Source organism: Bombina bombina, chromosome 5 (genome assembly GCF_027579735.1).
Source record: "Bombina bombina isolate aBomBom1 chromosome 5, aBomBom1.pri, whole genome shotgun sequence".
Lineage (NCBI taxonomy): Eukaryota > Metazoa > Chordata > Amphibia > Anura > Bombinatoridae > Bombina > Bombina bombina.
This window is the reverse complement of record NC_069503.1, coordinates 1,025,338,586-1,025,355,298: the sequence shown is the minus strand read 5'-3', so window position 1 is coordinate 1,025,355,298 and position 16,713 is coordinate 1,025,338,586. Positions and strand designations below refer to the sequence as shown.

The following is a 16,713-nucleotide window of genomic DNA, read 5'->3' as shown; positions in this document are numbered from 1 at the left end:
CGCGGCTGCAGTGTTAGGCGATGTCAGGCGAGCGTATTGGTGCCGTTGAATGCAAGTAAGTTGAAGGCTTGATAAGTAGTCCTCCTTTTGAGCCTTTGGATATTAAACTACTTTCTTGGAAAGTGTTATTTCTTTTGGCTATCTCTTCTGCTAGAAGAGTTTCTGAGTTGTCTGCTCTCTTGTGATTCTCCTTATCTGATTTTCCATAAAGATAAAGCTATTTTGCGGACTTCGCTTAAATTTCTGCATAAAGTTGTGAATTCTGACAACATTAATAGGGAAATTGTTGTTCCTTCCTTGTGTCCTAATCCTATTTTCTCTGGTTCCAGGAAAGGTAAGAAAGCCTCTGCCATTTATTTGGCATCTTGGTTGAAACTTTTAATTCACAAAGCTTATTTGGAGGCGGGGCAGTCTCTGCCTCAGAGAATTACAGCTCATTCTACTAGATCAGTTGCCACTTTTTGGGCTTTCAAGAATGAAGCTTCAGTTGATCAGATTTGCAAAGCAGCAACTTGTTCTTCTTTGCATACATTTACTGAATTTTACCATTTTGATTTATTTGCTTCTTCTGAAGCAGTCTTTGGTAGAAAAGTTCTTCAGGCAGCTCTCTGTTTGATTCTAGTGCCTATGTTTTCAGTTTTTAAAAAAAATTAAGAAATTTTATTATTATTTGGATTTAATTTCTCAGCAGAAATAGCTGTTTTTATCTTATCCCTCCCTCTCTAGTAACTCTTGGGTATTATTATCCCATATGTTACTAGCTCATGGACTCAATTACATGAAAGAAAACATAACATAATTTATGTAAGAACTTACTTGATAAATTCATTTCTTTCATAGTGGCAAGAGTCCTTGAGACCCACCCAATTTTTTGGTGGTTATGATTTTTTTTTTTGTATAAAAGCACATTATTTTTCCAGTTCCACTGTTTGTATGCTTTTTTTATTCCATTTAACACCTCACTACTTGGCTATACATTAAACTAAGGTATGAGTGTGGTGGGAGGTGTATTTATAGGAATTTTGAGGTTTGTAAACTTTGCCCCCTCCTTGTAGGAATGTATATCCCATATGTCACTAGCTCATGGACTCTTGCCACTAGGAAAGAAATGAATTTATCAGGTAAGTTCTTACATTAATTATGTTTTTCATACTTTATGAGACTACATGTTGCAGCTGATGGGAATCCATAAGAATTTAGAAGTCTAAAAAATAAAGGAATTACATGTTACGCTAGATTAAGACAAATCAATATAATTGTCAATCGTGCAGTGGGTTAATGACACCTCTTAATATAATTTTGTTAATGTCACATTCCTTTACAAACAAAAGTTTTGTTTTAAGACCATAGAAAAAGACAATAGAAAAAGTCAAAGCATTTGTTCAAAACTTGCTAAATACTTCATTTTAAAATTAAGTTTGGGTACTTTTTACCTACAGAAGTCTGAGTTTAAAGGGACACTGAATCCAATTTTTTTTCTTTCGTGATTCAGATAGAGCATTACATTTTAAGCAACTTTCTAATTTACTCCTATTATCAAATTTTCTTAATTCTCTTGGTATCTTTATTTAAAATGCAAGAATATAAGTTTAGATGCCGGCCCATTTTTGGTGAACAACTTGGGTTGTTCTTGCTGATTGGTGGATAAATTCATCCACCAATAAAAAAGTGCTGTCCAGAGTCTAAACAAAAAAAAAGCTTAGATGCCTTCTTTTTCAAATAAATATAGCAAGAGAACGAAGAAAAAATGATAATAGGAGTAAATTAGAAAGTTGCTTAAAATTGCATACTCTATCTGAATCATAAAAGAAAAAATTTGGGTTCAGTGTCCCTTTAAGTTACAGAATGCAATTCAAATTAATTTCAAATATTGTGCTTCATTTCTTATTGCAGTGCAACTGAGATCAGGAGAAACCAGAGACTTTCAATGTGACTTCTATAATTACAGAAAATTATTATTTATTTTTTTGGCATTGAAATAATTATGAAAAAGTGGGAGTAAAAAGCATTTTGGGTGCAACCCCATCTCAAACTTATGTGACCCTTAAGGGGTATTAAACTATTAAATGAGCCAATACGCGTTTTGTGTGTATTTTTCACATATTTAAACCAAAAATGTGTTTATTGGAAATTAAAAAAAAACATGAACACAACTTATGCTTAGAGCTCACTATATTGGAGAATTGTGATGTAAAGAGCATGAACAATTGCAATTGGGAAACATTCCTTTCCTCTTTTTAATGTTTGTTTCTTGTTTTTAGTAATTTTATTTATTCTAAAAAAAAATTATATTTTTTGTTTTTAGGAAAAAGAATAATGAAGAAAAAGGACAAGAAAAAAAAGAAAAAGAAGTTATTGGAAAGGGCTCAGGAACAACACAGCGTCGTCCTCTCTACAGACAGGGCCAGCCAATAAAAAGACAATTTATTAGAATTTATTTTGCAAAGTGCACAAAGGCTGCTATATGCTCTTGCACACTAATGGACTGCAGGATTGCTGCTTTAACAGTATTGGTTGCAAATAACTTGTGAACATATGCACAAGTTTGTTTGTGTTATTTATACTTGTGTTTTTTTTTCATCAAGAAGCTCCAAAAGGCAGGAACACTGAGCGAAATCAGTCAAGAGCTTTGTCAAAGACTTTTCAATTCAGTGCCTACGATGGAATCTGACGAAAGCTGCATAGAATTTCTGCAACACTTTGCTAGGCACTATAGGAAACAGACTTGTGTATATTTCTGTAAAAGACAAAAAATGTTTGGAGGTAGAAATATTTTTTTTATTTTCTGATTTACATATTGTACATTTCATATTTGACAAATGTTTTTTTTTGTTTAGGTGATGTCTGTTCTCGGCGACTATTTTATTAAGACAGTTGTATTAGAAAACTGTTAAGCTAATTTTCTGTACTATAGCAGTTATTGTCTGTTATAAATAGCATAGCGGTTCTACTTTGTACATAGTACGGAGAGTCTACTTATAATAAACTTATTTACTGTGTATTACTTAAATATTTTTTATTGAGTCTTAAAATGTTAAAGTTTTTCTATTTCATATATGCTTGAAATATTTAAAGGAAAACAAAATTAAAAACTATGCAACTACATAAAATAGGAAATGTTGCTTTAACCTTATATTACCTGATCCTTTGGAATAGGACCTTTAATGTCAGATTCCTGAAGGTAATTTGTAATGTCTTTACTTTGTGTGGATACTCAATGTGGGAATGATTTAATGGAGAAGAACACAAAGTAAAGGAATTCATTTGGTACATATCATGAGGGTACATTTACATCTGTTTTTAATATTTGATTCCATTTTTGTGTGCATCTTTTTTAGAATTTTCTTTGATACTCAACAACCATATTTCTGGAGATTGTCAGATGTTGGAAGTCTTTCCATGTTGGATAACCCTCAGTCTTGCATTCCCTTTGTAATCGAAATATTGAAAAAAGTATAACATTTTTACATTTAGTATTTTTAGCTTTAATAAATTCAATGTGGGTGACAATTCACCAGACAAGTTTAGCTCTACCTTTAGGCTGATGGACAATAAACACCACATCCTCACATAATTTAAAAGACCAAGCTAATTTGTCTAATTTTTTTTGTTGCTTTTGTCTGAACAGGGTGATACAGAGTCTACCTGATTATTTATTTATTTATTTATTTATTTATTTATTTATTTATTTATTTATATATATATAAATAAATAAATTAAATAAATTATTTATTTATTTATATATAAAAAATTTTTTTAGGAGGGAGTAAAACTAAGATGCTAGACAAACATTTGTTTGGGAGTAAATCAAGGGTGTTTGCATACAGATGTGTGTAGAATTTTTGAAAAAATTAGTAGCCAAAAATATAAGTCTTTAAAAAAATAAAATAAAAAAAATAATCACAGATTATATTGTAAGGGACAGTGTACTCCTCCAGAATTTTTATTTTTTAAAAAGATAGATAATCCCTTTATTATTACCCATTCCCCAGTTTTGCATAACCAACACTGTTATATTAATATACTTTTTACCTCTGATTACCTTGTATCTAAGCCTCTGCAGACCCCCCCTTATTTCAATTTTTTGACAGACTTGCATTTTAGCCAATCAGTGCTGACTCATAAATAACTTCACGGGAGTGAGCACAATGTTATTTTTTATGGCACACATGAACTAAAACTGTCTAGCTGTGAAAAGCTGTCAAAATGCACTTACATAATAGGTGGCCTTCAAGGGATTAGAAATTAGCATATGAGCCTAAATAGGTTTAACTTTACCCAGAGGACAATGCCCATTTTGTGATAAAAGTAAATTAGAATGTTGATTAAATTAAGAAGAATCATAAAAGTTTTAATTTTGACTAGAATGTCCCTTTATTAGTGTTTTTAACACACCTTCACTTTCCTTCTCAAAAGAAATTTATATTTTTAATGTTTCTCCAATTATCTTATTTTTTTTATCTTTGATTGTAGCGAGGTCAAACTGAGATGTGTTGTAGGATGAGAATGGCTATATCAATTCTAGATTTTTTTTTTTTTTTTTATCTATTTTTATTTCTACAGCACTGTACACATACACAATTTTATAAGTTTGATAGCACCAGTACCAAAGTAGTAAGTGCTTTATTATGTAAGGGTAATACGGACAAAGTGGAAGTGAGGTCCGTGCCCCAAGGAATTTACAGTGGGGAAGAATTATTCATGTAAAAAAGATTGGTAAGTGCTTTGTCAAAGTAAATATGAGAGATTTTACTTTGGCTTTTTGAAGAGGTAATTTATTTTTATGAGTCTTAATAATGATGGTTAAAACGAGTGTTGGCAGAAACCCAAAAAACAACATATATTCAGAAGGTGTAGAATAACAAGAATTGTTATTTTAATCTAAGATAAAGAAAGAAGATACAAGGATCAATAGTCCTTATATACAAAGAGATAGGGATTTCAGGACACTCAATGAACCAATTAATATCCAAAATGGAAGAGTATACTTCTATTTGTAATGTCGCACGTGTAAAACTCAAGAGACAGTGAATAATACTTATAGACCACCATGTGTTTGAACAAAATACATTTATTAAATACAAAAATAAGAAAGAAAAAAATATTTTATTTACTGAATTAATATATATATATATATATATATATATATATATATATATATATATATATATATATATATTTCTATGAGAGACGTCTCCTTAAAGGGGCCAACAAGTAGAGGAGCTAGCTAGTATATTGGTTTCGAAAAGGGGAAACCTAAAACGCCTCCATCAGAGGGCAACCCCAAAGGCATGAAATACAAATGAGGATCTATGTAGTAACCTCAAGATCGAAACATATATAGTTAATTATATACAAATTTAGAACAAATGTAAAGATGTGAAACTTAGTTTCTAAAGAGGAAACTTACAACACCTCCATCAGTGGGCAACCCCACAAATTCATATCAGGGATATGTTGCCATGATATTTAATGAGGATCCATGTAATTACCTCAAAAGCTAGGTTGTATTTAAAGATAATTCATACACATCTAAAACACATTTGAGAATACATTATACATTTACGGAGTTGTAATTAAGATAACTAAACGCAACACCTTAATCATAGGACAACCCCAACATATAGGGTACAGTTGTCATGATATAAACGCAAAAGGATCTATGTGGTAGTTATAAATATGTTACAAAGAAAGACTAGAGCTGTAATTAAGGAATAAAAACACCACAGAAACTGTGTTTCTAACATTGAAGCACTGTGTTGTATCACTTGTTGCAATCATCCTTACTCCAATGGTGCTCTGTATAGCATGGAAGGCCCACAACAATCCGGCCTTTTAATTATAGGAAGTTTTTAACTTCAAAGAGGTAATCACACTAAACACTCAGTCTCTTGTAATTGTAAATCTATCCGTGAATCCAAAGGCATAACGGCACATCAGGATGTAATGAGGCCAAACGATAGCTCCATAGAAGAAAACCAAAGTAACTCTGTAGAGTTAGTTGGCAAATCCCCCAAGTCGGCATCTCATCAGAGAAAACAGCTGCCACCTACACGTGTTTCATCCCCCTTGACTGACAGGGACTTCCTCAGGACTGACGTCATAGCCTCCAAGAAAGATAAAGAAAATATTCACCACAACCATAAAACAATTGGAAATATAACACAAATAATACAATACAAATAAATAATAAAAATTAGTCAATCTATATATACACACAGTTTCTATGTTTTATAAAGAATTAGTTAGCGTCCAGACACATATATAAATATTGGCAAATTTATAGGGATAACCCTCCCGGGTGAGAGTCTCATACTGAAAGATGGAAACTGCAGACAAAGATTACAATTCATAGATAGAACTATATGCTAAATCTAAATGGATATATTTAAGAAATCTAATCATTTAGAGAAAAGTATTTTGCTTCACCTATTCAAAATATAACATTAGGGAACTTACGGAATCGAACCAGGGGATATCAAATATTCAATCTCACTACGTCTTAGTCCCCAGGCCACTCTAGAACACCACATATGGTGGATGTTTCACAGAGAAATATAGCCCTAATTAAAAAAATGGTCAAGAGTTTTTATCATTGAGGAAGCTCTGTGATTGTGAAAGATAAAGAGGAGACAAGTTTGAGCTGACTAGAACAAAAAAGTATAGCAAGAATTCAGATTAGAGCTACAAACACGTGCCAAGCAAATACATTTTACATGTCCTTTTCTCTTTTAAAGTAATGTGATTTGTATAGGAAGCCAACTAGGGGAGAGGAAAGGTGGAATCTAAAAGAAAGAAATTTAAGAATCTTCTTATTTGAGCATCTTCTTAAAGGATATTTTTTGAATGGGAGGGAAATGACATCCAAGTAGCAAGCTTCTTGTACTAGATATAGAAAGTTGTAATAAAGTAAGGGTTATCAGTAGTTCAGTCTTAAGCATGTTGAATTTAAGAAGCTGGATTGTCCATCTTACCCATGGGTTACATTTACAGAGAGATAAGAGAAGGAAGAGACACAGAATACCCAACTGTAGAAACATAAAGACTTTAACTTCTAAGTCAAGCTGCTGTAATTAACCATGTTAAATGAAGCAGATATGTTTAGGAGTATGAGTAAGTAGAGTTTGTGTTTGCTGTGTGTTTTATCCACAACCATCATTTTAGGGCCTGTCACTTAGTGAGTAACCAGTAATAGGTGGTGTGATTTTGCTCAAAGGAGAGAAAGAGGACATATAACCGTTTGTGAAAATCCTTTTCTTAATTATAGGTATCCTTTTCCCCAATTATTTTGTAATCTCTCTCGGACAACATTTAAACTGGGTTACTTTACAGATTAAACAATACTAATAACTATTAAATATTAGTTGACACAATTTTTATTATTAATCATGAATTACAAATAAGTATTCACAATTTTATAGCTCAAGATCCAGGAAGTATCCAGTAACAATTTTCAGCTAATTTATGTTTGTTCCATTCTCTAAATGCAAAGACTAAATCTATATTTTAGTTTGCTAAGAAAGGTTTTAACAATATGTATTGTTAATTCTTTTATTTCTACTTGTGTTGTATTGTGGCATGACGTAATATACAATTAACATTAGCTTAGCTAAATTTCTTTTGGCTACAGACCTAACTATAGTTTTGATTGGCATGACCAGTTGCTCTATACAGATGTGGCCAAAAGTATTGGTACCCTTCCATTTTTTTAGGAAAACGCACAATTTTCTCTGAACTAATTAAAAATTAACAAAGGTATCAAAAGAATTAGGCATCCACCATTTTTTATTTCAAATGTAATCTAACACTAGTCTAGTCACTTTTGACTTATGACTTTATATATTACTTTAAACAGTAAAACAAATGACAATGGCACGGAAAAAAAATATTGGTACCCATAACCTAATAATTTGCAGTACAGCCTCTGGAGACAGCAACTGCAATCAAACACTTTCGGTAGCACTGAATAATAAATCTAGACTTTTTAAAATAGCCTTTTGGCCCACTCTTCTTGAACAAACTGCTCCAATGCTCTCAGGTTTGATGGTTGCCTTTTCCCAATTGCGAGTTTCAGCTCTTTCTAGAGCTGTTCAATGAGATTCAGAAAAAATATTGGTACCCATAACCTAATAATTTGCAGCACAGTCTCTGGAACAGCAACTGCAATCAAACACTTTCGGTAGCACTGAATAATAAATCTAGACTTTTTAAAATAGCATTTTGGCCCACTCTTCTTGAACAGACTGCTCCAATGCTCTCAGGTTTGATGGTTGCCTTTCCCCAATTGCGAGTTTCAGCTCTTTCTAGAGCTGTTCAATGAGATTCAGATCATAGAAGTCCACTTCGGAATGGTCCAATGTTTTTTTTCTCATCCATTCTTGAGTGCTTTTTGAGGTCTGATTTGGGTCATTATCCTGCTGAAGAACCCATGACCTGCAACTGCGACACAGCTTTCTGACACTGGGCAGTAAGTTGTGCTCCAGAATGCACAGATTCTTGAGACCAAAACATCACTGAGCCTCCTTCATGTTTCATGGTAGGGATTGTTTTCTTTTCTTTAAAAGCTTTTCTTTCATGTAATTAGCAAGAGTCCATGAGCTAGTGATGTATGGGATATACATTCCTACCAGGAGGGGCAAAGTTTCCCAAACCTCAAAATGCCTATAAATACACCCCTCACCACACCCACAAATCAGTTTTACAAACTTTGCCTCCTGTGGAGGTGGTGAAGTAAGTTTGTGCTAGATTCTACGTTGATATGCGCTCTGCAACAGGTTGGAGCCCGGTTTTCCTCTCAGCGTGCAGTGAATGTCAGAGGGATGTGAAGAAAGTATTGCCTATTTGAATTCAATGATCTCCTTCTACGGGGTCTATTTCATAGGTTCTCTGTTATCGGTCGTAGAGATTCATCTCTTACCTCCCTTTTCAGATCGACGATATACTCTTATATATACCATTACCTCTACTGATTCTCGTTTCAGTACTGGTTTGGCTTTCTACTACATGTAGATGAGTGTCCTGGGGTAAGCAAGTCTTATTTTTGTGACACTCTAAGCTATGGTTGGGCACTTTTATATAAAGTTCTAAATATTTATGTTTAAACATTTATTTGCCTTGATTCAGGATGTTCAATATTCCTTATTTCAGACAGTCAGTTTCATTATTTGGGATAATGCATTTGAATAATCATTTTTTTCTTACCTTAAAATTTGATTTTTTCCCTGTGGGCTGTTAGGCTCGCGGGGGCTGAAAATGCTTCATTTTATTGCGCCATTCTTGGCGCGGACTTTTTTGGCGCAAAAAAATTTCTTTGTTATTTCCGGCGTCATACTTGTCACCGGAAGTTGCGTCATTTTTGACGTTTTTGCGCCAAAAATGTCGGCGTTACCGGATGTGGCGTCATTTTTGGCGCTAAAAGCATTTAGGCGCCAAATAATGTGGGCGTCTTTTTTGGCGCTAAAAAATATGGGTGTCATTATTGTCTCCACATTATTTAAGTCTCATTGTTTATTTGCTTCTGGTTGCTAGAAGCTTGTTCACTTGCATTTTTCCCCATTCCTGAAACTGTCATTTAAGGAATTTGATCAATTTTGCTTTATATGTTGTTTTTTCTATCACATATTGCAAGATGTCTCAGATTGACCCTGAATCAGAAGATACTTCTGGAAAATCGCTGCCTGATGCCGGACCTACCAAAGTTAAGTGTATTTGCTGTAAACTTGTGGTATCTGTTCCTCCAGCTGTTGTTTGTAATGAATGTCATGACAAACTTGTTAATGCAGATAATATTTCCTTTAGTAATGTTACATTACCTGTTGCTGTTCCATCAACATCTAATACTCAGAGTGTTCCTGTTAATATAAGAGATTTTGTTTCTAAATCCATTAAGAAGGCTATGTCTGTTATTCCTCCTTCTAGTAAACGTAAAAGGTCTTTTAAAACTTCTCATTTTTCAGATGAATTTTTAAATGAACATCATCATTCTGATAATGATTCCTCTGTTTCAGAGGTTGATCCTGATAAATCTTCATATTTATTCAAAATGGAATTTATTCGTTCTTTACTTAAAGAAGATTTAATTGCATTAGAAATAGAGGATTCTGTTCCTCTTGATACTAAATCTAAACGTTTAAATAAGGTTTTTAAATCTCCTGTAGTTATTCCAGAAGTTTTTCCTGTCCCTGATGCTATTTCTGAAGTAATTTCCAGGGAATGGAATAATTTGGTTAATTCATTTACTCCTTCTAAACGTTTTAAGCAATTATATCCTGTGCCATCTGACAGATTAGAATTTTGGGACAAAATCCCTAAGGTTGATGGGGCTATCTCTACTCTTGCTAAACGTACTACTATTCCTACGGCAGATAGTACTTCCTTTAAGGATCCTTTAGATAGGAAAATTGAATCCTTTCTAAGAAAAGCTTACTTATGTTCAGGTAATCTTCTTAGACCTGCTATATCTTTAGCGGATGTTGCTGCAGCTTCAACTTTTTGGTTAGAAGCTTTAGCGCAACAAGTAACAGATCATAATTCTCATAGCATTGTTAATCTTCTTCAACATGCTAATAATTTTATTTGTGATGCCATCTTTGATATCATTAGGGTTGATGTCAGGTATATGTCTCTAGCTATTTTAGCTAGAAGAGCTTTATGGCTTAACTTGGAATGCTGATATATCTTCTAAGTCAACTTTGCTTTCCCTTTCTTTCCAGGGTAATAAATTATTTGGTTCACAGTTGGATTCTATTATTTCAACTGTTACTGGGGGGAAAGGAACTTTTTTACCACAGGATAAAAAATCTAAAGGTAAATTTAGGTCTAATAATCGTTTTCGTTCCTTTCGTCACAATAAGGAACAAAAGCCTGATCCTTCCCCCTACAGGAGCGGTATCAGTTTGGAAACCATCTCCAGTCTGGAATAAATCCAAGCCTTTTAGAAAGCCAAAGCCAGCTCCCAAGTCAACATGAAGGTGCGGCCCTCATTCCAGCCCTGCTGGTAGGGGGCAGAATACGATTTTTCAAAGAGATTTTGATCAATTCGATTCACAATCTTTGGATTCAGAACATTGTTTCAGAAGGGTACAGAATTGGCTTCAAGATAAGGCCTCCTGCAAGAAGATTTTTTCTTTGCCGTGTCCCAGTAAATCCAGTGAAGGCTCAAGCATTTCTGAAATGTGTTTCAGATCTAGAGTTGGCTGGAGTAATTATGCCAGTTCCAGTTCTGGAACAGGGGCTGGGGTTTTACTCAAATCTCTTCATTGTACCAAAGAAGGAGAATTCCTTCAGACCAGTTCTGGATTTAAAAATATTGAATCATTATGTAGGGATACCAACATTCAAAATGGTAACTATAAGGACTATTCTGCCTTTTGTTCAGCAAGGGCATTATATGTCCACAATAGATTTACAGGATGCATATCTGCATATTCAGATTCATCCAGATCACTATCAGTTTCTGAGATTCTCTTTCCTAGACAAGCATTACCAGTTTGTGGCTCTGCCGTTTGGCCTAGCAACAGCTCCAAGGATTTTTACAAAGGTTCTCGGTGCCCTTCTGTCTGTAATCAGAGAACAGGGTATTGTGGTATTTCCTTATTTGGACGATATCTTGGTACTTGCTCAGTCTTCACATTTAGCAGAATCTCATACGAATCGACTTGTATTGTTTCTTCGAGAACATGGTTGGAGGATCAATTTACCAAAAAGTTCATTGATTCCTCAGACAAGGGTAACCTTTTTAGGTTTCCAGATAGATTCAGTGTCCATGACTCTGTCTCTGACAGACAAGAGACGTCTAAAATTGGTTTCAGCTTGTCGAAACCTTCAGTCTCAATCATTCCCTTCGGTAGCCTTATGCATGGAAATTCTAGGTCTTATGACTGCTGCATCGGACCCGATCCCCTTTGCTCCTTTTCACATGCGACCTCTTCAGCTTTGTATGCTGAACCAGTGGTGCAGGGATTATACAAAGATATCTCAATTAATATCTTTAAAACCGATTGTACGACACTCTCTGACGTGGTGGACAGACCACCATCGTTTAGTTCAGGGGGCTTCTTTTGTTCTTCCAACCTGGACTGTGATTTAAACAGATGCAAGTCTGACAGGTTGGGGAGCTGTTTGGGGGTCTCTGACAGCACAAGGGGTTTGGGAATCTCAGGAGGTGAGATTACCGATCAATATTTTGGAACTCCGTGCAATTTTCAGAGCTCTTCAGTCATGGCCTCTTCTAAAGAGAGAGTCGTTCATTTGTTTTCAGACGGACAATGTCACAACTGTGGCATATGTCAATCATCAAGGAGGGACTCACAGTCCTCTGGCTATGAAAGAAGTATCTCGAATACTGGTATGGGCGGAATCCAGCTCCTGTCTAATTTCTCCGGTTCATATCCCAGGTATAGACAATTGGGAAGCGGATTATCTCAGTCGCCAAACGTTACATCCGGGCGAATGGTCTCTTCACCCAGAGGTATTTCTTCAGATTGTTCAAATGTGGGGACTTCCAGAAATAGATCTGATGGCTTCTCATCTAAACCAGAAACTTCCCAGGTATCTGTCCAGATCCAGGGATCCTCAGGCGGAGGCAGTGGATGCATTGTCACTTCCTTGGAAGTATCATCCTGCCTATATCTTTCCGCCTCTAGTTCTTCTTCCAAGAGTAATTTCCAAGATTTTAAAGGAGTGCTCGTTTGTTCTGCTGGTGGCTCCAGCATGGCCTCACAGGTTTTGGTATGCGGATCTTGTCCGGATGGCCACTTGCCAACCGTGGACTCTTCCGTTAAGACCAGACCTTCTATCGCAAGGTCCTTTTTTCCATCAGGATCTCAAATCCTTAAATTTGAAGGTATGGAGATTGAACGCTTGATTCTCAGTCATAGAGGTTTCTCTGACTCTGTGATTAATACTATGTTACAGGCTCATAAATCTGTATCTAGGAAGATATATTATCGAGTCTGGAAGATTTACATTTCTTGGTCATCATTTTTCTTGGCATTCTTTTAGAATTCCTAGAATTTTACAGTTTCTTCAGAATGGTTTGGATAAAGGTTTGTCTGCAAGTTCCTTGAAAGGACAAATCTCTGCTCTTTCTGTTCTTTTTCACAGAAAGATTGCTAGTCTTCCTGATATTCATTGTTTTGTACAAGCTTTGGTTCGTATAAAACCTGTTAAGTCAATTTCTCCTCCTTGGAGTTTGAATTTGGTTCTGGGGGCTCTTCAAGCTCCTCCGTTTGAACCTATGCATTCGCTGGACATTAAATTACTTTCTTGAAAAGTTTTGTTTCTTTTGGCCATCTCTTCTGCTAGAAGAGTTTCTGAATTACCTGCTCTTTCTTGTGAGTCTCCTTTTCTGATTTTTCATCAGGATAAAGCGGTGTTGCGAACTTCTTTTAAATTTTTACCTAAGGTTGTGAATTCTAACAACATTAGTAGAGAAATTGTGGTTCCTTCATTGTGTCCTAATCCTAAGAATTCTAAGGAAAGATCGTTGCATTCTTTGGATGTAGTTAGAGCTTTGAAATATTATGTTGAAGCTACTAAAAATTTCCGAAAGACTTCTAGTCTAATTGATATCTTTTCTGGTTCTAGGAAAGGTCAGAATGCCTCTGCCATTTCTTTGGTGTCTTGGTTAAAGTCTTTGATTCATCATGCTTATGTTGAGTCGGGTAAAACTCCGCCTCAAAGGATTACAGCTCATTCTACTAGGTCAGTTTCTACTTCCTGGGCGTTTAGGAATGAAGCTTCGGTTGATCAGATTTGCAAAGCAGCAACTTGGTCTTCTTTGCATACTTTTACTAAATTCTACCATTTTGATGTGTTTTCTTCTTCTGAAGCAGTTTTTGGTAGAAAAGTACTTCAGGCAGCTGTTTCAGTTTGATACTTCTGCTTATAATTTCAGTTTTTTTTTTCATTATAAGATTTAAACTTTATTTTGGGTGTGGATTATTTTCAGCGGAATTGGCTGTCTTTATTTTATCCCTCCCTCTCTAGTGACTCTTGCGTGGAAGATCCACATCTTGAGTATTCATTATCCCATACGTCACTAGCTCATGGACTCTTGCTAATTACATGAAAGAAAACATAATTTATCTAAGAACTTACCTGATAAATTCATTTCTTTCATATTAGCAAGAGTCCATGAGGCCCACCCTTTTTTTGTGGTGGTTATGATTTTTTTTGTATAAAGCACAATTATTCCAATTCCTTATTTTTTATGCTTTCGCACTTTTGTCTTATCACCCCACTTCTTGGCTATGCGTTAAACTGATTTGTGGGTGTGGTGAGGGGTGTATTTATAGGCATTTTGAGGTTTGGGAAACTTTGCCCCTCCTGGTAGGAATGTATATCCCATACGTCACTAGCTCATGGACTCTTGCTAATATGAAAGAAATGAATTTATCAGGTAAGTTCTTACATAAATTATGTTTTTTTTATTTCTGCAAACATGGAGTTGTGATTTGTCAAAAATTCCTACTTTCTTTCATACGTGTGGTGAGAGTCCAGGAACCTTTCTTTTGGAAATTACTCTTCTCTGCCACTAGGAGAAGGTAAAGATCCCCAAGAGCTCTATAAAACCCTCTCTTCAGAGAGAGGGGTGTTCAGTCTATAATGAGGCCCAGTTTCCCTCAGAGTACAGTGCTTGTCAGAGGGATGTATATGGGGTATGGTTTGATTCTTTTTTCACCTCATAGGAATTTTTCATAAACCCTCTATAATTGGTTGCAGGATCTCGTCTTTTGCCTCCTTTTATAGATCTACAATATACTCATATTTCATAACCTCTGCTGATCCATTTCAGTACTGTTTTGACAGTCTGCTGCTTGTTCGCTACTGGATGAGTGTCTATTGGTAAGTATCTCTTTATTAACATTTAGACATTCATTTCAGCTATGTTTTGGGCACTTTTTATAGTTATTTATATATTTACTATTTATATATGGCCCTGGGACTGTTCCTTTTCACTACTGGAAGAAAGAACGGCCGCTCGCAGCAGGCACAGTAAGTTAAAAAAAATAACTTTTAATTAAGCAAGTAAAAAAGATAGGTACATAGAAGCAACATGATCTGTAATCCTTATTTGTTTTGTGCCAGTACTTGGCACTTAATCATAGGAATGATTGCTGTAGCACAGACCCTCCATTTATAGGGGCAGTGTCCAATCATAGCATTAATAATCAGCACGTTTAAACAAACATTTAAAAACATATGATAATACATATATCACAACATGCAAGCAAGAGAGGTTAGAAGACCAACAGTGTTGTCAAAAAGCATTCAATTAACCTACTATGTAGCCAAATACAAGGATGCATTCAATTTAGTGTCTGTAGCATATATGCATGATTCATATTATAGTACAGGGCTCATTGTAGAACCCTTAGATAATCAGAAAACATTTTAAATTATATTGTATGCGTCTAATAATTATGTGTCATCCAAAAGTCAATGTTTATATAATATCACAGCATGTATGCAAAAGGCATACTACCTAGTATACAGCTTTAATACAAGAATGCATTCAACTTAGTGTCTGTAATGTAATATTTAAAAAAAGCATGATTCATGTTATAACACAGGGCTTGTAATAAACCCCTTAAGTGAATCAGATGATACATTAACTAGTGTATTGTATGCATCTGATAACCATATGTCATCCAAAAGTCAGTGTATATATGATAAAGAACATAGCTTATGACAAATACTAGGTGCAAAAAGGGTCAATCCATGTAGAGACTTTTAGTTTATAAATCCAATAGAGTTAAACATTTTGTAATAATTTGCACTTATTGCCACCTCTTGGTGGAAAAACAGCTTTGTCTATAACGCTGACAGTCATTGAAAATGCATTTGTCATGTGTAAGATTGAGATGCCTGGCTACTAGACTTGTGCGTGGCGGAAAAATTCATTTTGGTTAGTTTCGGACTGATTCGGATGTTTTCGAATTTCATTTTCAGATCGATTCGGATACATTTGAATGCATTCACTTTGGATTAATTCAGATTAATTCGGATTCGAATATATTCGGATGTATTTGGTTCGGATTTGATTCGTAAATTTGGAAGTTCAGTATGTGTTAGGTGGGATGTGCTGTGTATTAGACTTGTATTATGTACTGTAATATTAGGTGTAACCCATAGCAGAGTTATATAACCTAATATACTGTACAATACTAGTGTAATTGTGATTAGTCCATGGCCATCCAAATTTAATGAATAATCTGAACTAATTCAGATTTATTCGTTAGTTTCGTTGCTACAGTAATTCGGAAATTCAAATTGATCCGAAGCTCCGAATTTGACAAATTCGTCCGAATTTTGATTCGGAACGAAATGCACATGTCTACTGGCTACTGCTGAATCCTTGTTATAATTTTTGGAGTCCCTAATATGCTCCCTCACCCTTAATCTAAGTTCCCTGGTTGTCTGACCTACATATTGCTGGAGCAAAGGGTACACTCCAAAAGGTATACCACAAACTCCGTTCTGCAATTTGCATAGAATTCAACATTGAAATTCTCATGTGTCACAGAGCTAGCAAAGAAGTGATCTTGTTTTACAACAAGACATGGTACCACATCTAAAAGTACCCTTTCTCCTCATCCAATTACCTTTTCACTATTCCCTTGCTGTTTGCACGTGTTAGCTTTTTTTGAGCACTTCGGTTTGTTGTGCATCAGCCTCTGGTTTAGGAGCATTTGGGTTGCGCATCGGGTA

At 35.1% G+C, this 16,713-nt stretch overlaps 1 protein-coding gene across 1 annotated transcript in view; it reads left to right on the top strand.

Moving 5' to 3' along the window:
- Positions 1–3,004, top strand: part of RSPO2 (R-spondin 2) — a 205,303-nt gene extending 202,299 nt beyond the window's left edge. Inside the window, exon 6 of the mRNA XM_053713192.1 lies at positions 2,306–3,004. Within this exon, the coding sequence (XP_053569167.1) occupies positions 2,306–2,415 (110 nt within the window). The 3' untranslated portion in view covers positions 2,416–3,004. The remainder of the gene's footprint in view (positions 1–2,305) is intronic.
- Positions 3,005–16,713: the final 13,709 nt, after the last annotated feature.